The sequence below is a fragment of the Manacus candei genome, unplaced genomic scaffold (assembly GCF_025592945.1).
Source record: "Manacus candei isolate 608988 ecotype Guabito, Panama unplaced genomic scaffold, ASM2559294v1 h1tg000129l, whole genome shotgun sequence".
Lineage (NCBI taxonomy): Eukaryota > Metazoa > Chordata > Aves > Passeriformes > Pipridae > Manacus > Manacus candei.
Window position 1 is genome coordinate 743,913 of NW_026138177.1, and position 23,320 is coordinate 767,232.

General features: G+C 56.1%; 3 protein-coding genes and 1 long non-coding RNA gene across 6 annotated transcripts in view; 1 reads left to right on the forward strand and 3 right to left on the reverse strand.

Annotated features, from left to right (window-relative positions):
* Window positions 1–23,320, forward strand: part of LOC127462532 (zinc finger protein 665-like) — a 162,832-nt gene that overhangs the window by 60,135 nt on the left and 79,377 nt on the right.
* LOC127462513 (class I histocompatibility antigen, F10 alpha chain-like) lies at window positions 1,112–6,828 on the reverse strand. Of its 3 annotated transcripts, none has more exons than XM_051771162.1 (7): window positions 6,729–6,828; window positions 4,935–5,198; window positions 4,449–4,724; window positions 3,971–4,243; window positions 2,989–3,105; window positions 2,855–2,890; window positions 1,112–2,741 (listed from the first exon to the last, which is right to left on the reverse strand). In XM_051771162.1, exons 1-7 carry the CDS (start codon window positions 6,802–6,804, stop codon window positions 2,572–2,574), a joined length of 1,212 nt encoding a protein of 403 aa, XP_051627122.1. In that variant the 5' UTR covers window positions 6,805–6,828; the 3' UTR covers window positions 1,112–2,571. The 3 variants fall into 3 exon arrangements, with proteins under 3 accessions (XP_051627122.1, XP_051627123.1, XP_051627121.1); XM_051771163.1 differs by having other exon boundaries at window positions 2,855–2,883; window positions 2,988–3,105; XM_051771161.1 differs by having other exon boundaries at window positions 2,989–3,147.
* The window catches only part of LOC127462519 (zinc finger protein 436-like), a 58,948-nt gene continuing 45,773 nt past the window's right edge, over window positions 10,146–23,320 (reverse strand). The window contains exons 3-4 of the mRNA XM_051771177.1: window positions 12,563–12,646; window positions 10,146–12,374 (exon numbers count right to left, since the gene is read on the reverse strand). Coding sequence (XP_051627137.1) covers window positions 11,536–12,374; window positions 12,563–12,614 — 891 coding nt within the window. The 5' untranslated portion in view covers window positions 12,615–12,646 and the 3' untranslated portion in view covers window positions 10,146–11,535. The remainder of the gene's footprint in view (window positions 12,375–12,562; window positions 12,647–23,320) is intronic.
* Window positions 20,513–22,915, reverse strand: LOC127462528 (uncharacterized). The gene is made up of 3 exons (XR_007900474.1): window positions 22,560–22,915; window positions 22,251–22,369; window positions 20,513–20,770 (listed from the first exon to the last, which is right to left on the reverse strand). It is a non-coding gene; the product is annotated as an uncharacterized LOC127462528 (long non-coding RNA).

A 23,320-nucleotide genomic window follows, 5' to 3' on the forward strand; every position in this document is an offset into this window, starting at 1 on the left:
GTCCAACAAAGAATGGAGGTTTTCTTTGTCCCTCCTTTTGCTATTGATGTATTTATAAAAACACTTTTATTTTCCTTTACAGAAGTGGTCAGACAGAGTTCAAACTGTGCTTTTGTCTTTCTAATTTCTTTTCTGCAGTTCGTTTCGTTGTTCTTCTGAGTGAACAGAGGGGTTTGATTTTTCTTTTCTCTCGGGTGGGTTATGCTTTACAGTCCTCACCTGCCTTTCAGGAGGTTTTCACAGTTGTTTTCTGGCTCCTTTTGGTGTGTTCCACAGCATAATTTTCCCAGCCCCTGTGCCTTGCATGGTTTACCACGTCATGCAAGAGTTCTGCCCACATAGGGACCAGTCTCCTCAGGGCCTGTGGATCTCGCAGTTTCATTATGCATTACATCTCTTTTGATTTCATTTCATCACCCCACTAAAAACATTTTCCTTGCATATTTTCCCACTCCTAGCAGTTATCCACAGGCCAACGATCATCTGTGTTAATGTGTGACTGTGCCTCCATAAATATTCTGTTAAGCCTTTTGTCTGTTTCTCAAAATCATTTGCCATCCTGCTGACTACACCAAATTGTTGTGGGTGGGAGTGGAAGGCTTTGAGACAAAGTTTATTAGAGAAGTTCCTACTGTTGAGTCCCGAGGTGCAGAAAGGACTCCCTGGCTTTCTAAACTCCTGCTCAGACAGGAGCCTGGGGTCAGCTGGATCCAATCTCAGCCTTGGATTACATTAACAAAGGATTTAAGGAAAGACAGAGATGTGATTGAATCAGCTTTTAATGACAGCAAATCAGATATATTTATATGTATAAAGTTATTTATTATGACAAATGAACAGACAAGTGAACAGAAGAAAGATCTTAACCAGAATAGTTTACTACACAGTATAAACACTAAAAACTTACCAGTAGTGTATAATATAGCACAAAATAGTGCCCCGTATCAAAGCAATTCTAGTACAGCAATTGCATCAAATTGTATCAAAGCTGGTAAAAAGAAACAATCATTAGTGGAGACTGATATAACTCCGTGCAACTCAATGCCACGGCCCGAGGGTAAAAGGAATAGGGACGCGACACTGCACAAAAGGGTTCGGACTCAGTTGAAGGTCAGGGGTGCTATGCCACTTTATTGGGGGAAACAGAGAGTTACATAGGGTATGGGTAAGGGGAGGTTCCACAACTGGGGCGGAGCATGGGATTGACAACTCAGGGCAGAATGGGATTGGGGAATAGGAGAAAGATGGGTGGAACCCTGGAGTATCCAGGGGAAAGGACCGATGGGAGCTCCCTCTGCGCTGCGGCATCCATCAGCCAATCGGTGAGAGATGAGCGGGAAAACCAGGGAGAACGAGGCAGTAAACAACTTCTGGCGGGAAAAACGTGAGGGCAAGTCCAGGCAAGCCCTGAACAGTATAAATCAAGGGGAATTAACATGGGAGCACATTGAACTTGGTATAAAACTGGTAATAAACTGGGGAATAACAAGTCAGTCTGTGAATTAATAGTCTTCAGGCCCCATACACGTCCCTCCAGGCCTTGAACCGTTCCCAGTCAGATTTGTGATCCTCCACAACTCAACCCCTCAGTAAACATGAAGAGGCCTCCCTGCTCCACGGGACAAGCTCTACACACTCCAGGAAAGTCTGGAAGAATCTGCCACATGAAAGTTGGACTGGGCTTTTACAGTAATAAAGAGTTTGACTGCCAGTCCCATTTCTCCAGGTCAGCCAGCAGCTTATCAGTCAAATGCTGCTTCCAAAAGCAGGGTATGTGTTTGCAATGAGCAAACCAGGCTGGTTTTAGCACAACCCAACACTAAAAGCAGCCCCTTGGCACCAGTGGGAGCTCAGCACAGCCAGCTTGGGTTGTTTGCATTCTCTGACCAGATTTTAGGCTCTATCCAGGAAGTGTCCTGCCAGACTCCCCAGCCTCTGTGTCCCCCCCGTGGTGGTTTGAAACTCCCAAGAATCCAATTTCTAAGTTCAAGCCCCCCTCCCACAATTTGCTCCTGTGAGAGGGTTTAGTGATGGCATGGATTTGATATCTTTCTCACCTCATGTGGAGAGTTTTCAGACAAAACACAACTATTTAGTGTTGGGGGAAGGGGAAAATATTTACAAAGGTTTCTTTACATATGTATATATATTTCCATTAAATTAAATTTCTCTTTTTCTTCAATAAAAGTCCACTCCCGGCACTTCCCGCACGCGGCTCTGTCGGAGCCCGTGTCACGACACGCGGAGCCACTGCAACATGTTCTTTTCCTGAGGGATCCCTTGGGGAGGATGAAAGAGAAACACCCCTGGAGAACCAGAGTGACAACAGGAACAGCTGTTCCTGTTGTCTGCTGGGACAAGAGTGGGGGACAGAGTCACCATGTCCCTGTGCCCATCCCACAGGATGGATCCAGCTGTGGAGCCCATGGAGAGGAGGAACTGCACCAGAATCCTACCCCATCCTGCTCCACCCATCCCATCTGACTCCACTCCATCCATCCCACCCCAATTCTGCTCTGAAATCCCACCCCAATCCCACTCCATCCATCACAGTTGATCCTGCTTCAGAATTCAGCCCTGATCCCACCCCAGAATTCCACTTGATCCCACTCTGGAATCCTGCCCTGATCTGGAATCCTGTCTCAATCCTGCTCCATCTATCCTGCCCCAATTTCCCCCTGGAATACCACATGGATCCTGCTCCATTCCTGTGAGAGAGCAGTCAGTTCCCATGTCTGTTCCTGTGGAAAGAGAAGATTGATGAGATTCTGGCCTGGATCACACACCTGGACCCATTCCAGGATCCATCACGGGATCCACATGGAGAGGTTCTGGATACGCTGCTGGTACTCACCATTGGCCACAACATATCTCTTCCTCTTCCTCTTCCCTATGGAAATAAAGTGGGATCAGCACCTGTGGCACAAGATCCCCAGAATGCCACCGGATGGATCTGTGCCTCTTCCCAATCCCTATCCCATGAGTTACCGGATTGGAGCTTCCGGATGCCAAATCTCATGTGGATGAGGCCGATGATGATGATGATGGCAGCAATGACGGACACCGTGACCACCAATAGGATGAGATTCCAGCCGGATTCCGGCTCTGGAAGGCGTGGGATGGTGAGAAGGGGGAGGGTGTCAGAGACTGAAATAGTTAATGATTTATGCATTCCAGGAGTTTGCAGGTTTTGACTTTTGCCCTAAAAACGCAAGGAGATACCCCCCATGGACAGTTGAACCCATCCCCTCAGTGCTAAGCCCTAAAAAGGCAAGGAGATGCCTCAGGTGGGCTAAGCCCTAAAAAGGCAAGGAGTTGCCTCAGAGGGGCTAAAGCCCTAAAAGGCAAGAAGACACCTCAGGTGGCCAATCGGACACATCCCTCCCTCCAGTGCTAAGCCCTAAAAGACAAACAACCCCTCACGCCAGGGAGGTGCAAAAGCATGCTGAGGGTATATAAACTGAGTGGTGACTTTGAGAATTTGGGTTCTCCTTCTCCCCCACCGCCTGCGAATCAAGACCATCGCTTTCAAGCATCACTGGAGACCATCGCTCTCAAGCATCGCTGGATCCAGTGGGCGGTGACTATGTCCATTTCTTTTATACTCTCAGCTTCTCTTTTCCCTTACTCTCATCCTGGTTTTCCTCTCCCCTAAACAGTTTCTCCCCCCCCCCAAAGTTATCTCTGTATTGCATTGTTTTATGACAACACCCAAACTGCTAGCATGCTTGTTGATACAGAATTGTTAAAATAAACCTTGCCAGTATATGTTTTCAGACACCGATTATTCAGTGTCGTTTCACTCTAATCCACCCCAAGGGAATTATTGATAAAAACCTGGGTTACCCCCCTCCCTTTTTCTGGGGCGGGTCGTACGTAACAGGAGGGGAACCCCCATTCCACTGCTCCACATTCCCAAACTCCTCATTCCCAAATTCCCAATTCCCAGATTCCCCGTTCCCAGCCTCACCCCAGGCGAAGATCCCGGGCTCCGGCATTCCGGCGTGCTCCACCCGGCACCGGTACTGCTCCCGCTCCCCCGGCAGCGCCTCGATCCTGGCCCAGCTGTGGAAGGTGCCGTCGCTGTTGGGAACGATCCCGCCCCACTCCGTCTCCTGATCCCAGATTTCATCCCCCTTCAGCCAGTTGATCCCGATGACCCCGGGGTAGAATCCGTACGCGCGGCAGGACAATGTCAGGATCCCGTGTTCCACTTTTCCAGACACATGGACGTCAGGAGGCTCTGCAATGGGATAATGGTGAGATCTATCCATGGAATTCCCAAGGAAATGGGACAGCAGTAAGATCCATCCACAGAATTCCCACAAGAACAGGATGAGGGCGAGATGTGTAAACAGAATTCCCATGGGAATTCCTGCATTCTCAAATCCGCCTTCCCAAATCCCATATTCCCCAGTTCCCCATTCCCACGAGAATTCTGCCCCCACCTTTTTTCTCCAGCACCTCCTGCCCATACTGGACATGTTTCTGGAGCACTTCCAGGCAGGTGTGCTCCAGGAAATTTGTCAACCTGTCCACTGTGATCCCATCAGAGTCCCAGTGCCTCTTGATGATCTGGGCAGCACTGTCAGCTGCCACGAAGCTCCCAGATCCCAACTCGAAGGAAAGGAAATCCCGCCCGTCATAGCCTTCCCGATAGGATCCACGGACGTTCCCATTGGACAGGAGCTCACAGCCGCAATCCCGCTGCAGCGTGTGGAGACCTGGAGGGGGAGGAATCGGATCCACAGAGACCCATGGAAGTGTCTCCCAGCCCCACAGGGCCCCATTCCAGCCCTATGGACTCCCGTAGTCTGATGGAAGATCCACACATCCCGTCCCAGTCCCTTGGAGCCCCACAGATCCACATCCCAGCCCCACAGATCCACATCCCAGCCCCACAGATCCCGCCTTCCCCGGCTCCCCCCACTCACCCCCGCTCTGGTTGTACCGGCCCTGCAGCATCTTCAGGTGGTCGGGGTCCTTTTGCCGGTACCTCCCATTGATCTGGGTCTCGGTGTCCCAATATCCCGGCTCGGCTCCAGCCGCCATCCACAGAGTCTGCGGCTCCAGCCGGCCCCGCTCGCTGTCGTAGCGCACGAAGGGGGTCCCGTCCACGGACGCCACGGCCACGTACCGGGGCAGCCCCGGGCCCGGCTCTGACACCGCCACGCGCAGGTAACGCAGGGAGTGCACAACTGGGGGGACACAGAGAGCTGGGGGGCCTGGGGGGGCTCACGGGGAACTGGGAGAGCCGGGAGAGCCAGAAAGGGGGCTTGGGGGTCCCAGGGTCAAGGAAAGAGGGATGCAGGGATGGGGAGAGGTGGGATAGGGAGTTCCAGGGGGTCCCTGTGCCCAGGAAAGGGGGGTCCAAGGGGCCCCAAGTGCTGGGAAAAAAGGGGTCATGGGGTGGGGAAACCTGGGATGGCCAAGAATGGGGGGTCACAGGGGTCCCCTTTGTTCTGGAAAAGAGGGGCCTGGGGCTGTAAAAGGCAGGAATGGGGCTCCAGGGGGTCCCAGGGTCAAGGAAAAGGAGGTGTTTGGAGTCTGGGAGAGGCTGGATGGCCAGGAAGCGGATGCAGGGGGGTACTGGTAAAGGATAAGGGGGAGTAGGGGGATCCCAGTGCACAGGAATAGAGGTTCAGGGGGGTCTTGCTGCCACACAAGGGGGTGTAGGAGGGTCCCTGCACCCAGGAAAGGGGGTGTAGGGGGGTCCCTGTGCCTGAGGAAGGGGGTGTAGGGGGGGTCCCAGTGCCCAATAAGGGCATGGAGAGGGTCCCAGTCCCAATTAAGGGGGTTCAGGGGGATCTGGGTGCTGAATATTGAGGTGCAGGAGAGTCCCCATGCCCAGGAATGGAGGTTTGGAGGGTCCCAGTGTCAAGGAAAGGGGGTGAGGGCACCAGAAGAGGCAGAATGGAAGTTCAGGGGTCCTGTGCCCAGGAAAGGGGGGTACAGTGGTCCCCAGTGTTGAGGAAAGTGGGGAAAGGCAGGAATGAGGGGTCCAGGGGGTCCCAGTATTGAGGAAAGGGGGGTCATGGAATGGGGAGACCCAGGATGGCCGAGAATGGGGATCCCAGGGCTCCTCAGTGTAGAAGAAATGGGGGTTTGGGGGCTGGGGAAGGCAGGAATGGGGTCAGGGGGTCTTAGGGTCAAGGAAAAGGGGGGTATGGGAGAGGAGGGATGGTTGGGAAGAGGGGTACAGGGGGATATTGGTGCAGGATAAGGGGCGCTGGTGCGGGGGAAGGGGGATTTCAAGAGGTCTCAGAGTTAAGAAAGAGGGGGCAGGGGCTCAGAGAGGTGGGATGGGTGGTCCAGGGGGTCCCTCTGCCAAGGAAAGGGGGGTCACGGGGTGGGGAGACCCAGAATGGCCAGGAATGGGGGTCCCGGAGGTCCTCGGTGTTGCAGAAAAGAAGGGTTGGGGGCTGGGAAAGGAGGGAATGAGGATCCAGGGGGTCTCAAGGTCAGCGAAAAGGGGTATCTGGCACAGGTGGGATGGCCGGGAAAAGGGGTGCAGGGGGGTTCCGGTGCCGGATGAGGGGGTACAGGGTCCCTGTGTACAGGAACGGGGGTTTCAGGTGGTCCCGGTGCTGGATAAGGGGATTCAAGGGGGACCCAGTGGCCAGGAATGGGAGTTCAGGGGCGTCCCGGTGCCAGGAATGGGGGTTCAGGGGGGTCCCGTGCCCGGAAGTGGCGGTCCAGGAGCTCCCGGTTCCGAGGGCCCCACTTACCCTCCGCCGCCCCCGCCGGGGTCCTCAGGAGCCCCAGGACCCCCAGGAGCGCCCCCAGACCCAGCGCCGGAGCCATCGCGCTGCTCCGCTGGCCCCGCCCACAGCCTGGGCCCCGCCCACAACACCGCCTCCGGCCCCGCGATTGGCGCCGCTATTTCCTGATCGCCAATGGCAGCACGATCTGCTCGTGACGTCACCGGTCGTCGAGCAGATCCCGGTGGGGGAGGTTGTGAGGCGGAAGTGACTGAGGGAGCGCGGGGGGGGCGGGGACGGGGGAATTCCTGGGAATTCTCCTGGATCCCCTTTGGGACCCCTCCGGGCACCCCCTGGGCCTCCCTGCGACCCTCCTCGGCCACGTATTGCGGGACCCCGGGCCGGGCTGAGCTGAACTCCCGGGCCCTGCGGTTAAACGCGGCCTTAAACCCGCTGGTCTGGGGCCAAAGCGGGGGAAGCGCCGGGATCTGCGGATCCCGCGGAGACGGGGGGGGGGATCTCCCTGTGCCAGTGCCCTCCCCGCGCAGTGCCCTCCCCACTGCCCCCCGCAGACCCTCCTCATCCCTCCTGGATACTACCTTCTAGAGCTTCCCAGGGAAGTTCTTATCTCCCTTTCCTCGGGGTGATCCTAAATGCCAGAGGGGCTGGAGAACCCCTTTCCCAGTCACGGGTTTCCCAGGGAAGTGGGTGCAGGGGTATCCCAGTGTCCAGGAATGGGAGTTCAGAGGGGTCCCAGGGTCAAGGAACGGGGAGGCTGGGGGCTGGGAGAGGTGAGATGGCTGGGAAAGGGGTTGCAGGACGTCCCAGAGCCAGATAAGGGGGTGCAGGGGGGTCCTGAATCTGGGGAAGGAGTTGCAGGGGCGTCTCAGTGCCCAGGAATGGGGATTCAAGGGGATCCCAGGGGTCAGGAAATGGGGGGGCTCCCAAAAGCCCTCCCTGGGAGGAGCAGGAGCTGGGTCAGGAGCTCTGTGGGGAGAGAAAAGAGGGTGACACCAGGATGGGGGGCGGTGTCCGGCGGCAGCTCTGGGTCGGGAGGGGGGAGGGCAGGATCCGGGAAACAGCGGCGGCTGCCGGGAAGGGACCAGGATGGATTGGGACAGGATGGGATGGACTAGGGTGGACTGGGATACCGGGATACACTGGGACCAGGACTAGGACCCAGCAGGACCAGAACTGAGGCAACAGGGATCATACTGGGAGCAACTGGGACTTGACTGAGGCTGACTGGGCTTCTACTGGAATCATACTGGCAGTGCCTAGGAGCATGCTGCAGGTAATTGGGATCATGCTGGGGCAACTGGGATATACTGGGAGCGAGTGGGATCATGCCAGAGGTGACTGGGAGCAACTAGGACCACTCTGGAGGTGATGGGGGGTGGCTGTGAGCAACTGGGATCATGCTGAAAGCTGCTGGGAGCAACTGGGAGAGACCAGGAGTGACTGGGATCATACTGGGATATACTGGGAGCATTCTGGGGATGCCTGGGATATACTGGGAGAGACTGGGAGTGACAGGATTCATACTGGAAGTGACTGGGACCATATATGGAGCATTTGGCATCATACTGGAATCATTCTGGGAGGGACTGGAAGCGACTGAAGCCATACTGGGGGTGACTGGGAGTAACTGGGACCATGCTGGCGGTCATTGGGTTCTTACTGGGATGATATTGGGGGTGACTAAAACCATACTACGAGTGGGTGGAACCATACTGGGAGTGAATGGAAGCAACTGGGACCATGCTGGTATCTTACTGGTATCTTCCTGGGAGTGACTGGAATCATACTGGGCGTGACTGAAAGTGACTAATATCAGACTGGGAGTGACGCGGCCCATACTGAGGGTCAGTGGGAGCCCCTGGACCCAGCTGGGAGTGACACGGGCCCGCACTGGGCGGAACTGGGCAGCTCGGCCCCAGCTGGCCAGACATCGCCATGACGTCATTGGGAGAGGCCATTATGTGCCGGGTGCAAAAACCCAACGCTTCGCTCCGATTGGCTCTTTCCTACGTCACTCCTCGTCGTCGCGCGCTGATTGGTCGAGCGGGACCCGCGGCGGGACCCGGAGCGCGCTGGGCTCGGACCCGGGACCGGGCGGGGGGAGGCGGGCGGAGGGGGCGGGAGGCGCCGCGGGAAGCGGGGTCTGGTGGGCTCGGCCTGCCCCGGGCGGGCCGGTGTCGGCGGCCCTGGGGAGCGGGGTATGGCGGGCTCGGCCCGCCGTGTCCCCCCGTGTCCCCTCCCCAGGGGCCGCTGAGGGAGCGGCTGCCCGCGGGCTCCTCCTTCCCGCTGGGCCTCGGCGGGCTCGCAACGGGTTTGTGCCTCGGCCTTGGCCGCAAACATCGCGTTCGTTCCCCGGGCTGCGACAAGCCGATAATGACACACTCGAGAGACACATTGAGTCGTTATTGTTTCAGAGTTGGCTGCCCGGGGCTGTTTCACAACTCAAGCACAACTCGCAAAGCTTTTTACGATTTCCACATGTTAGCAAACAAAGCAAAACAAGCTCGCAAGCAGCTACGAGACATTAGAGCTCGAGAGAACACTTGCTGTTTTAGACTCAGCTGCTTTCCCTCCTGCAGGTTCTTGGAGAGACAGGGGGGTGTCCTCAGGTGGGTCTGAAGGGCCGTCCAGCACCTTGGGGGGTGACCGGGGGGGCCTGGGACTGAAAACACCTCCCGGCTGTGCAAGTCCTTGGGACGACACCTTTCCAGGTGTGGTGGTGCATCCCCACCCCCCCAGGCCTCCCTGTGATCTGAGAAATGCTCCTCAGGCCTCAGCCTTGATGAACAGCCCTGGGCTGAGCTGCTCTTGAGCTGCTCAGAAACACTCTCTGCTGCCAGGAACTGGTGCTGTCTAACCAGCTCCTGCAGTTTAACCAACAGCCTGGGAAACTTCTTATTTTTCTTGCCTGAAGAACAATCCAAGTGGAATCCTATTTTTGTTCTCCAACTTTCAGAGAAAGTCACGGACCTGACTTGGGGCCAGGATGGACAATTCCTGTGTTTCAAGTCCCCTCTGTGGGGGCCCCATGACCAGCGCTACTGAGTGAGACCCTTTGAGGTCTCTGGGGCCACAGCAGCTGCAGGGACTCTGCTCCAGCATGGGCTTCCCACGGGCTCACATCCTTCATTTTGGGCATCCCCCTGCTCTGTGGGCTCCTCCTTGGGCTGCAGGGGAATCTCAGCCCTGGTGCCTGGAGCACCTCCTGCCCCTCCTTCTGCACTGCCCTGGGGGTCTGCAGAGCTGTTCCTCTCCCCTGTTCCCACTCTGCTCTTCTCTGCACCCAATTCCATCTGCACAAGGACTTTTTCCTCCTTCAGTACTGTGGGGGATCGACCTCCACATAAATCCAATCTTCAAGCTCCCCTCACAATTTGCCTCAACACCGAAGAGAAATTTTCAGACAGGCACACAGTATGTGGGAAGGGAATTACATACAATTTATTACTACCCAATAAATACTATACAAACTAAAAAGCAATTATATATAATATTAACACAGCTCCCCTTGAGCCCTCCCACATCAGTTCAGAAGTCGTCTTCAGGGCGATAATGAAAAAGTCTCTCTCTCATTGGGGTATCAGGGAAAGGGGTTCTCTTGCACCCCCACCAGCCCTCAGCTCCTGCTGAGGTCTCATCCTGGGCTGCCAGGGAAACACTCACTTCACCAGGTCTTCATCACAAAAAGGTCTAGGGAGTCAGCTCTGAGTCCTTCCTCCTTGGTTTCGTGAAGGTTTCCTCCTAGGGAGTAAGATGTTCCATTTCTCACTCTCCAGGTTGCAGGCTCTGAGTCTCTGCTCAGTCCTTTTTTACCCCAAATAGTTTTCAACAAAAAGTCCTTACCCAGAAAAACCTGCTGGTTTGGCTCTCTCACTCTTCCTTAGCTGCTGCAGTTTTCAATTTCAGTAGCCCAGGTCCAAACCCAACGTATGGCACCTCCAAGGCCCTCTGGCCCATCTCCAATTCCTTCAGCCTGGAGTTCTTCCAGCTTTTCCATATATCCCAGCCACTTCTCCAGGCTCTGGACCCCTCTAGCTCCAATGCCGAGCATGCCTTGAATCCACACCACCGCCTTCCCAGGCGGGGGGGGAAGAAAAAGAGAGCTCCCTCGCCTTGGCCACAGGGTACTCAGTCCAGTTCACACTGTCCCAAGCCCTGCAGTCTAGCTGGGGGGGAAGAGGGAGTCTCCCTCACAACACACACATACTCCTACACACTGCCTCCAGCCCTGGCTGAGCCAGGGCCGTGGGGGCACAGGGGCCCCCCCTGGGTTATGGGGGGCCCCCGTCCACCCTTCCGGCTTCTCTCTCACACACACACACGGTCTCACACACAACTAAAACTGCCAACAACTTCCGGCTGTTGTGAATATTTAATTTCAAAAGAGCAAAAAAGAACAGCTGCGATTGGTCCCTCAGCGGGAAACTCTCCTGGGACCAACCACCCCAGCTCCCAGCCCTGGGGGGAGCAGCTAAAACTAAGACAAATACATTCTCCCCAAGGCGTCACTGCCATCTCTGATGGGCTCGGCCTTGGCCAGTGGTGGGTCCATCCTGGAGCCAGCTGGAATTGGCTCTGCTGGACATGGAGGAAGTTTCTGGCAGCTGCTCACAGAACACAGCCCTGGAGTCCCCCTGCTACCAAACCCTGGCAAACCCAATACATTGCCCAGCATGGATCATCTGGAACATGAGTCAACAGATCTGTGCCCAGTGTGGGTCACTGTGGAACCAATGTGGGTCCTCCGATGGGTGATGGAGTTGGAGCAGCAGACGAAGCTCTTCCCGCAGTTGAGGTGCTCACAGGGCTTCGCTTACTGGTGGGTCCGTTGGTGTGAGGTCAAGGCAGAGCTCTGGATGAAGCTCTTCCCACACTCCTCACACTTGTAGGGCCTCTCTCCAGTGTGGATGCGCCTGTGCAGGACAAGGTGGGAGTTGCGGTTGAAGCTCTTCCCGCAGTCAGTGCAGAGGAAGGGCCTCTCATCTGTGTGCGTCCGCTCATGCAGGAGGAGATGTGAGCTGGTCTTAAACCTCTTCCCACACTCAGGACACTTGTAGGGCCGTTCCCCACTGTGGATCTTCTGGTGGCGGACCAGGTCGGAGCTCAGGCAGAAGCTCTTCCCACATTCCAAGCACTTGTAGGGCCGTTTCCTGGAGTGCAGGCGCTGGTGGGTGATGAGGTTGGAGCGGTCATTGAAGCTCTTCCCACATTCCCCACACTGGTAGGGTTGTTCTCCGGTGTGAACAATCTGGTGGCGGATCAGGCAGAAGCGCTGGCTGAAGCTGCTCCCACACTCCAAGCACTCGTAGGGCCTTTCTCCAGTGTGGATGCGCTGGTGGCGGATCAGGTGGTATCTCTTGCTAAACCTCTTCCCACATTCCAAGCACTTGAACGGCCTTTTCCCAGCATGGAGCTGCTCATGGACCTCCAGGTCGGAGCTCTCACTCAAGCTCTCGTCGCCTTCCCAGCACAGGCTGGGTCTTTCCTCCTCAGAGCACCCTGGGCTGGCTTTGGAGACCCTCCTCCTCGGGTACCTTCGTGGCTTTTCCTCCCCGCTGCCTTCCTGCGCCGTGGAGCCCTTCAAAACAGCCTCTCCCACCAGGCTCTGCCGGGGGGATTTGTCCTCCGGGCTCTCCGTCCTCAGCTCGGGGCCTGGGGCAGGAGGGAAGAAGGACAGGGAGGGGATTTGCCTCCAGCCCAGAGGGAAGGCCAAGGACATCCCCCCAACTCCGGCCCCGGCAGGACGGCGGCGGCAGCGGGGTTGTCCTGCAGCCGGGGGCGATGCTCAGCTGGGAGATACAGGACAAGACAGGGCAAAGGGGCACTGACTTCCTCCTCACCTGCCTGGGGGTCCTGGGGCATCTTCCTCTTCCTCACAGCCTCCTCCTCCATCCGGCCAAGCTTTGGGAAGAAGAAATGCTGGTCTGGGGGGGAAAACAAGGTGTGAGTGCATTGGGTTGGGGGTTTCCCCCGCCCAAGTCTATCTCTAGATGTTACTGGGTGGCTTCTGGCCAAGAAAACCTCCAAAACACCAAGATTCAGCCTAAAAAACCTCAGAAACATTTAGATTAATCCCCCAAAACTGCAGAAGAACAAGTTTCAGTTGAAAACAAAAGTCCCAGGAGCTCTCCCTCTCTGGACTCTCAGTTTTGGGGTTCTGCGGGTCCCCCTGTTCTATGCTGTTGGGGGTCCTCTCTCCCGAGTCCTGCTTACCAATTGCAGGGGTGTCCCATGGGATTATTCTCCCCTGACTCTCTGTTTTAGGGTGCCAGGAAACCCGGAGGTCCCCCCTCTCTGATTTCTCAGCTCTATTGTTCCAGGGACCTCAGGGGTCACCCTGTCCAGGCTCCCTCCTTGTCCAGCCTTACAGGAGACCCGTCTTCGGGATCCCGCCCCCCCCCCCCAGGCTGCCGGGGGTCCCCCAGCTCCGCTCTCGCCCCGCTCCGCTCTCCCCACTCCAGGGGTTCCTCCCCCCCACCCCCGGCTCTCCCGAGGGGTCCCCAAACCCGCTGGGTCGTGTCCGTCCGTCCCCCCCGGCCCAGCCCCCCCCGCCGGTACCGGGGGACAGCGGAGGCGGCGGGGCCTGACCCGGGATCACCGACACCCACCGCGGGGGGGACCCGCATCCCCCCGCCCAGCGCCGGGAACCCACCCCGGGACCCCCCAAAACACCTCCCGGGGATCCTCGATATCCCCTCGAGGAGCATTTGGGGCTCAGCTTTGGGGTCCTGCAAGATCCAAACATTCACCCCCCTACCCGCCATGAACAAAAAACAACGAACCAACCAACCAACCAAGATTTTTGGGACGAGCTCCTTCTGGCCAGGAACGTGCGGGACGGGGCGGGGCGATCCTCTCTCGTTTCCTTTTCCTCCTTTATCCCCTCCCGTTCCTCCCGCTCCGCCTTTTCCTGTTCCGTCCCTGCGGCCGCGGAGCTCTCGGGTGAGCGGGGGGGACACGGTGGGAAAGGGGGGAAGAGAGGGGGAAAGGAGGGGATGGGACCCCCAAAGTGAGCGCGAGGGGCGGTGGGTCACCCCCAAAGGGAGCTGGGAAGGAGCCGGGGTTTGGGGGGACGGTGGGAAAGGGGTGGGAGAGGGGGAATAAGGGGAGGTGGGACGGCGGGAAAGGGCTTCCCTTGGGGTCCCTTCGTGTCCCCATCCCTTGGGCCCTGGAGAGGGGGAGCCTGGCGAGAGGAGACCCCCGAGCCCCCTGTCCCTAGCGAGCGGTCGGGGCCGTGCTGCTCGTTCTGAATTCCCGTCAGGCTGAACAAAGACCCGCTCCCGTGTCAGGAGCTCTTGTGTTTTCTTGTCCCCAGCACTTCCAGGAGCTCCCCCCGCATTCCCAAAGTCCTGGCGGGCGCTGGCTCGCAAGGCCCAGCAGAGCCCCCCAGTCCCCGCCGTGCCCCCCCAAGCTCGGTGCGGGGGTGGGACAGAACAGGAGAGCCGGGCTGGGCCCGGGGAAAGGCCGGGAAGGGAAGCAGGAATGGCCCCGGGGCTTGGATGCCGCGTTGGTGCTGCCGCGGGGCTGGGCCGGAGCTGGGAAACAGGGCCGGGCAAGGGAGGAGAGAGAAAGTGCTGCGGGACTCCAGAGCCGAGCCCCGAATGTCTGGGGGGCTCTGGGTTTGTGGGGTTTTGAGGGAGAGGATGTTTGGGTGTTGCAGGACCCCAAAGCTGAGCCGCAAATGCGCCTTGGGGGGCTATCGGGGGTCCCCGGGAGGTGTTTTTGGGGGTGCCGGTGTGGGTTCCCGGCGGTAGGTGGGGGATGCGGGTGTCCCCCCCGCGGTGGGGTCGGTGTTGCTGGGTCAGGCCCTTGGTTGCCAGCCCGGAGCAGGGAGAGGGGGGAGCCCTGGTAGCCCGAGAGGGGGATCCGGGAGGGGGGGACCCTCGGGCCCCCAAAGTGGAGAGAGCAGAGAGGGGGAAGTGCTGGCAGGGTTATTTTGGGCTGAGTCTTGGGGGTGCAGGGGGGACACAGTGCTGGGGAAGGGGGTTCCCGGGGGTCCCAGGTCTAAGTAAAGGGGGTGCAGAGATTGGAGAGGTGGGATGGGGTGTCAGTGGGGATCCAAGGGTCCTCGGTGTCAGGGAAAGGGGGAGTCACAGGGTAGGGGGACACAGAATGACAGGAAAGGGGGTTCAGGGGGTTCCTCAGTGCTCAAAACACGGGGTTCTGGGGTTTCAGAAAGGCAGGAATGGGAGTCCAGGGGGTCCCAGGGTCAAGGAAAAGGGAGACCTGGGGGCTGGGAGAGGCGGGATGGCAGGGGAAGGGGGTGCAGGGGGGTATTGGTGGAGGATAAGTGGTTAAGAGGGGTTCCTGTGCCCAGGAATGGGGGCTCAAGGGGGGTCCCAGAATCAAGGAGAAAGTGAGAATGTAGGGACTGGCACTAGAGTGGGTCTAGAGGGTCCCTGTGCCCAGGAAAGGGGGGTCCAGGGGCCTCCAGTGTCAGGGAAAGGTGGTTCACTGGGTGGGGAGACCTGGGATGTGCAGGAAGGGGGTTCAGGGAGTACTGGGATTTGAGGAAAGGAGGGGTTGTGGGCTGGAAGAGGCAGGAATGGGGGCCCAGGGGGTGCCAGGGTCAAGGAAAAGGGATGGTCTGAGGTCTTGGAGAGGTGGGATGATGGGGAATGGGGCTGCAGGTGGTCACGGGTCTGCAGAAGGGGGTGCAGGGGGGCCTCAGTGTATGGAAATGGGGGATTCAGGGAGTGCCAGGAAAGGGGGAGCACAGGGGTCTAGGAGTCAAAGAAAGTGGGGTCTGGAAAACCAGGAATGGCTGAGCAGGGGGTCCCAGTGCCCAGGAAAAGGGGGTGCAGGGAGATCCCAATAATAACAGGGAAGAGAAGGAGGGAACAATGGGATGGGGCTCCTAAGTGCTGATTTCCAGGGGCGGGAAGGTGGGGAGAGGGCAGGGAAGTGCCCCCAGGGAAAGGGATCCCTGAGCGGATCTGCTGGTCAGGGCCGGAGTGGGAACTGGGAACAAGGATTTTGGGAATGCAGAGCAGTGGGAGGGGAGTTGCCCTCTCCCTCCTGCCCATCCTGTGCTTCCCAGAGCCCAGGCATGCCAAGTTGCCCCCAGTGACCCAGTCACTACCAGTTGATCCCACTTGCTGCCAGTGTGGTCTCAGTCATCCCCAGACACTCCCAGTATGACCCCACTATGGGCCCTGTTGCTCCCAGAATGATCCCACTTGCCCCAGTTGTGGTCCCAGTCCCCCCAGTATGGTTCCAGTATCTTCCAGTTGATCCCAGCTGGGTCCCAATCTGTCCCCAGTTGGTTCCCAGTGTTGGCCCTGTAGGTCCCAGTAACCCAACTTAAGGTTCCGTTCACACACCCTGTAATCCCAGTGTGATCCCAGCCACTCCCAGTATAGTTCCAGTCACTTCCAGTACGATCCCAGTCATTCCCAGTGTGATTCCAGTTGCCCCTGACATGGTCCCAGTTGCTTCCTGTCAACACCAGTATGATCCCAGTCAACGCCAGCATGAGCCCAGTTGCTTCCAGTCACTCCCAGTATGATCCCAGTTGCCTACAGTGTGTGGCCACTTGCTCCCAGTATTAACCCAGTCACTCCTAGTATGATGCTTTTAGGGGTAGGTGCAATCGTGCAAGAATTTGTAACGGAAATCTAGAACTTGTTTTGCTTAGAAAAACTGCAAAAGGCCTTTTCAAACCGGTTAGATGGGTTTTTTTACCTCCTGCGTTTCAGAGAAAGTTGCAGGGAAGGTGTGAGCAGCTCTCTCTCTGTGTGGTATACAGAAAGATGACATGTTTGCAGACATGTACAAGGCCTCCTGGGGCCGGCAGGGGGAGAGAGGGAAGATACAAGAAGCCTTGGAGAAGGTGGGGCATGGCCTTATTCCCCTGAAAGGTCTGATGTGCTGCATCATAAAAAAGTGTTTCTTGCATCTGAAATAAACCTTTTTTTAATCCTTCCACTGCCTTGGTGTTCTTGGGAAGAATACCTGCATATGTTTACGTTACAATGCTTTCTACTCCCAGTTCCTCGCAGTCCCCCCCAGTATGATCTCAGTCACTCCCAGCATGATCCCAGTATATCCCAGTTGCCCCCAACAGGGTCCCAATTGCACCCAGCATATTCCTAGCCACTGCCAGTATGATCCTAGTCACTCGCAGTATGATCCCAGTTGCCCCCAGCATGGTCCCAGTTGCTCCCTGTTCCTCCCAGTTGCCAGTTTCACCCAGTTGCCACTAGCATAGTCCCAGTCACTGCTAATATGATCCCAGTTGCTCCAAGTATATCCCAGTTGTCCCCAACAGAATCCTGATTGCCCCCAGGATGCTCCTTGTCACTCTCAGTATGAGTCTGCTATGATCCCAGTCACCCTCAGCGTGATCCCAGTGTCCCCCAGTATGGGCCTAGCTGCTCCCAGTGTGATCCCAGTATGGTCCCAGTTGCCCCCAGCATGGTTTCAGTTGCTTCCCATTCCTCCCACTGTGATCCCAGTTGAACACAGTTGCCCTTAGTATAGTCCCAGTGTGACCCCAATCTCTCCCAGCATGGTCCCAGTCACCCCTAGTATGGTTACAGACACTCTCCATATGATCCCAGTGTAGCCCAGTCTCTCCCAGTATGATCTCAGGATGATCCCAGTGTAGCCCAGTCACTCCCAGGATGATCTCAGGATGATCCCAGTGTAGCCCAGTCTCTCCCAGTATGATCTCAGGATGATCCCAGTGTAGCCCAGTTGCTCCCAGGATGATCTCAGGAGGATCCCAGTGTAGCCCAGTTGCTCCCAGGATGAGCTCAAAGCTCCTGGAACACCTGGAGGACCCACCCAGAGAAGGGTCCTTCCAGGTTCTGCAGCTGCAGAAGAGCCCCCAGGAGCCGAGGTCCCCCCAGAGCCCCCCCAGGCAGGAGAAGGGGGTGACAACTCTCTGGCCCCAGGAGTGCAGGAGTGTGTCCAGCCCGACCCCCCAGCAAGGGGCTCCCACAACCCCTCAACACCTCCAGGGATGGGGAGCTCACGGCAGATATCTTGGGAGAGTCTCATTTTAGGTTTTGGGGGTGGAGGTTTGGAGCTTGGGGAACTCCAGAGCTGAGTCCCAAATGTCCCTTGGGGGGATATTGAGCAGTTCCCAGGAAGTGGGTTTTTTGGGGGGGTTTTGGTGGCAGCTGCCAGATTATACCAATGGTTGGAATTTAAGGAATTACAGAGCTGTGATTGAACCACTTTTGTCCTGCAGCTTTTAATGATGGAAAATCAGATAAACTTATATAAAATGAACTATTCATTATTACAATTGAACAGACAAAAAATTTTAATCAGAATTATTTACTACACAATATAAATGTTAAAACTACCAGTAGTATAGTATAAGATTGTTGAAACAATTATACTAAAGCTGACAAAAAAGAAACAATTATTAAATAGAGATTGATGTGACTCACCCAGACCAACATTTGTGGGGAAATCTCTGCTCTCAGCCTCCAGGAGTGACCTTTGGCGGGGTCTCCAGCCAAGGGAGGAACCTCCACTCATACACCCCAAGAAGGGTTATGTTGGAAGAACCTGCCCCTGGGAAAGGGGACTGGAACTTTATAGTATCAAGTGATGGACTGACAGCCCTTGGACTCCAGGGTTGCCTCACCATCAGGATGTTAATTCAGGGTTGAACCCAGACTGGTTTCAACATCTCCTGGCCTGGCCTGGGCCCCTCTCAGCTCAGCACTGATACATTTGCAAATAGGGCATTGTCTTGGTCCCATTCCAGGGGGGAATGTCCTGCCACAGTGTCCCAGTGTGCCTGTCATTCCATCCTGCCCTGCAGTGTCACAATGGTCCCTTGATTCCACAACTTCCCCAAATGTTTCCAGGTTCCTTTGGTTCCACGAGGCCCCCATGTCACAAAGGCCCCTGGATTCCATGAGTTTCCACAGTGTCTCAGGGTCCCTTTTTTCCAGGAGGCCCTGCAGGGTCCCAATTGTCCCTTGATTGCAGGAGGTTCCCAAATGTCTCAGGGTTCTTTGGTTCCAGGAGGCCCTGCAGTGTCACCTTGGCCCCTTCATTCCATGCAGGCCCAGGCAGAGGAACCCCAGCACGGAGCCCCCGACCCCCGTCAGCATCTTGGGGGGCGGCGTCCGACGGCAGCTCGGGGTGGGGGGGCAGCTGGGGGCAACTGGGATATACTGGGAGAAACCAGGACTGACTGGGAACAGGCTGGGACTGACTGGGCCCTGTGGAACACTGTGAAAGTTCTGGAGGGGCTGTTTTAAGTGAGCTCTGGAAAACTGTCCTGGCTGTGCAGGGCAGGAGATGCTGATGTTCTGCAGGCCCCCAGCTCTGCTCTCTGGCTCCTGGTTTCCCTCGTGCTGGGCAGTTTGAGCCCAGGCAGGGGCAGCCCTACAGGAGGTTGTGGTGCTGCAGGGCCCAGGGGCTGTGCCCCGAGGAGCTCCTGCCCCAGGGGCTCAGGGACCTGGCAGTCTGTGCTGCTGGGGGCAGGATCGTGCCCCGGGCTGTGGCTCCTGGGTGCAGAGGAGGAAGGAGAAGCACAGCTTTGGTCCCCACTCTTGTGTCCGGAGGTGCAATAGGCTGGGCTGGGGGTGGTGGCCTGGCTGGTCTCTCTTTGGCCTCGGCTGTGGGGTCTGCAGGGCCAAGTTTTGCCCTGCCCTGTTTGCAGCCTGGTGCTGACCCACTGCTGGGGCCCCCGGGCAGGTGAGTGTTTCTGCCCTGGGCTGTTCTCACTCACACCACATGTATGTGAGGGGGCACTGAGGTGTGTTCCTGCCCTGGGAGAAATAGCTCTCATTAAAATTTGGGAGATGGCCAAATAAAGTGAAACAAAGAACTTTATTAACAGCGCTGGGTGCACCCAACTCGTGACCAGGTTCCAGCACCCCGGGATGGGAGGGACGAGCCCTTTTAAGACCCTTCGATTTGCAGAACCACTCCCTCGCTCCTCCCATGCCAGGCCTCGCTCTTTTCTTCCTTCAAAGGCCATCTTTGCTTTCTGCTGCAGTCCCTTGGTTGTCCCCATGCCCCTGTCAGGTTGTTTCCCTGCCCCGGCCGCACGGTCCCTTGGCAGTGAGCCCAGGCTGCTCTCACCACCTCACGTTCTTCCCGGCTCACCTTGGCACTGCAGCAGTGAGAAGCAGAACTGTCAGTAGCAGTAGGAACAATGAGCAGCAATGGGCAACCCCAACAGAGCTGTGTGGAGCAGCAGGTAGGCAGGACTGTAAGCAGCAGCAATCAGTAACTTTAAGCAGAACCACAAGCAGCCCACCAGTCCCTGACCACAAAATGGCTCCTCAGCTCTCCAAACAAAATGGCCCCAGGTGTCTGGGCACGAGGCAGCCCTGGAAACCCCTGCTTGTGATAAAACCCTCTTATTTATTTCCCACATGCCCCAAATCCTGTGTCTTGGACACTCTTGGTCCTTTCCTGGAGCATCTTCTCCCAAGCTGGGTCCTTGCCTGTTCCTCCCTGGAGCACAAACCAGGCCATTTGCAGTGGGACCTGCTGGGGGACCTGCCCTGGTCCCCGTGGCTCTGCTCTCTGGGGACAGGGAGCCTTTGGGGACTCTCTCAAGCCACCCCCACTCATGTCCTGCTGGTCACCCAGGTGGCCCTGGCAGTGCCTGGGAACATGACTGGGATGGGGGTGTGCCCACCCGTGCCAGCAGGGAAGGGCACAAGTTCCAGGGGGGATGTCCAGGGAGACAGGACACTGCAGAGGAAGGGTCTGGGGGGTGCAGAGTGACAACAGAGAGGGGAGGGCGGATCTTTGGCATCCCCTCCTCTGCTTGCTTCAGGCTTCAAGAAGACACCACAAGGAGAAATCACATGGAGAAATATTTATTGATCAAAGACTATGAAAAGCCTCAGAAACAGGGGTGAAAATGTCCTTCCTGGGGGACACCAGTCCAAAGAAGCTCCTGGTTTCTGTCCAGGCAGGAGCAGGTGCCCGTGGGCTCCAGGGGGTCAATGCAGATAAAATCACTGGGGGGGGCTCCTTCAGCAGCAGCATTTAATGCATTTGGACAGGCCAGGGACCATCTCCATGTCCTGCACAGAAGGGCTTCACCCTCCTCAGGATCCCTGAGTGACACAATGACACCAAAACCCAGGAATGACAGAGCAGCTGCACCCACAAACTTGGATTTTTCCTTTTTCAAATGTCATTTATCTCAATAAATACATCTCTTACCTAGGAATGGTACAGCACAGTCAGACACATAAAGAAATTGAAGGGCCAACACCCATTTACCAATTCCAAATTTTAATGGTTGAAAGAAAGGCCCATTTTCCTTTTGCCCTGTGCCACCAACAACAGGAATCGTTTCTGACTAAATTGTCCTTTACTCTTATTTCAAACCCAACACGCCACTCCAGGATCTCCCAAGAAATCCATTTTCTCCCTCCCCAGTGTCCATGTAGCAGAGGTTCAGCTGGGGATGACACCTCTGGGCCCCCACACACCTTCCAAGGGCAGGAGCCTTCCTGCCTGGCCGGGAGCCCTGGGGGGAGTCCAGGCTGTGGCAGCTCCTGTTTGTGCCTTCCCCACGCACATTCCAAATCCCTGCTCTCACACTAAACCCTCCAAAGCTTTCCAAACCCAAATCCTTTCTTCTGCTCCTCTCTCACTGGGACCATTTCTGCCTCCTTCCCCTGCAGCTGGAGGAACCTCCCCAGCTGCTGCTGCTCCCTGGCATCAAACCACACCTTCCCAAACCCTGATATTGCTCAGTTCAAAGAACAAATCTAGAGATTTCAGTTCACTTCTCTTTTCTCTGACAAAACAACAGCAACTGAATAACTGTACTATAATCCACAACCTGAATCTCTAATTCACTAATCACTAATTGAATATCGGCACAATTAACATAAATCCAACCCCTGCAAACACTAAAGCTGACACTAAAGAATGCTCTGAACACACAATTCCAGCTTAACAGCTACCTTCCTTCAAATATTTAATGTGCACCAAATGCTTTAAAATGCACACAAGAACAAACTACTGCATTTAACACTCTTACAGTAAGTGAATTTTTTCTTTTTTATATCTATTATGGGCGTCCCCGAGTCAGACAGGATTCTAATACTATAACACACACTCCCAGTAACACACACTCCCCAAACACTTCACTTTCTCCAGCACTGACCATTGGGTTTGACAAACACAGTTACCTGAGCAAAGCCCTCCCCAAAGCAGCTCTATGGGCAAGAGCTCTGTGTGTGACTGATCTGTGGGCAAAGCACACGTGGGGCCTGGAACCCACCCCTGAACCACACCTGGGGCCTGGAACCCACCCCTGAACCACACCTGGGGCCTGGAACCCACCCCCTGAACCACACCTGGGGCCTGGAACCCACCCCTTTCACTCACTCAGTAGTGATTTCTTCTCATAAGCCAAATATCACACTCCTTCTTTTACAGTTATATCATCAATTTTTACAACCCAATTCTTTTCTAGAACCCAATTCTGTTCTAGAGCTCCATTTCTAGGATGCTTAGGTATACCTTTTATATGCTCAGGAATGCCTTAATAAAATTCCAGGGATCTTGCTTTGAACTCACCAGATCCAGGGACTGAGATCTCCCAGAAGAATATTTTCACGGCTCGCTGGAGTCCTCAGGGTCCCGGAATCCCTGGAGGGTCGACAGCATTGTCCCACCTGGGTCACCAAGAATTGTCCCTGAAAATCGTTGGGAAGAAATGAAACCCTCCAACACCCCGGGAAGTGTTGGTGAGCCAGGCACTGCTTTGTTCTGGCTCCCAGAGACAGGGAGCCAGTCATTCCAGCCACACGTGTCCCTTTCCAGACTTTTCACACATTTATACATTTGAACAAACAAACAAATTAATGTTCATTGGTTCTAAATTACCTGAATTAATGAACTAATGAATGATCTTCATTAATTAATACTCTAATTAGTATTCTATCCTTATTGGCTAATTTGGTCCACGTTCTTTGGTCCTCTTAGCACTCCTCCTCAGACACAGAGTCTCCAGCTCTCAGACTGCAATGTCTTTGTTAATCCCCTCTGGACCTTCTGGTTCCTCCAACATGTCCTTGAAGGACCAGGAATTTAAGATTCCAGATGTCCCATCTTCAGCTCCCTGGGGCTTTGTTTATGGAAGCTCATCAGAGCCAGTGCAGAGAAACTCCAAGTTTGGGTGCTTTAAAGATCAAACCGACAAGAGCCCGTGAAAAGAAACCCGGTCAACTGCTGCCCCTGCCTAAAATTTTCGGCAAGTTGGATCATTTCCAACAAGACCAACCCCCACGGCGGGGGGACACCCCGCATCCCCCCGCCCACCGCCGGGGCTCTGCCGGGAACCGCCACCGGGACAGCCCCAAAACCAAATCACCTCCCGCGGACCGCCCCCGATCCACACAAGGGGCATTTGCGGCTCAGCTTTGGAGTCCTTCCAGCTCCAAATGTCTTCCCCTGCAAAGAACCCCCTTTCCTGCAGCCCCACCCCCAAAGCAGTGCTCAGCCAATCCGAGCGCGCAGCGCTGATGACTCATCAGTTGCCAGCCAGACCCGCAGCGCCCAGCGCTCCCCCCGGACCCCCCCAGGGTCCCCCCTCGGCCCCAGCGCCCCCGGGACGGGAATTTGGGGAAAGGGGAGGTGGGGGGTGC

What these genes read in the sequence shown, in the direction of transcription:
- LOC127462513 (XM_051771161.1), bottom strand. Translation starts at nt 6,804, where the DNA reads ATGGCTCCGGCGCTGGGTCTGGGGGCGCTCCTGGGGGTCCTGGGGCTC. An exon ending in CCGGTACAACCAGAGCGGGG is followed by an intron (nt 4,725 to 4,934) that starts GTGAGTGGGGGG and finishes CTCCCCCTCCAG; the next exon opens with GTCTCCACACGCTGCAGCGG. An exon ending in GCCCGGGATCTTCGCCTGGG is followed by an intron (nt 3,148 to 3,970) that starts GTGAGGCTGGGA and finishes TAACTATTTCAG; the next exon opens with TCTCTGACACCCTCCCCCTT.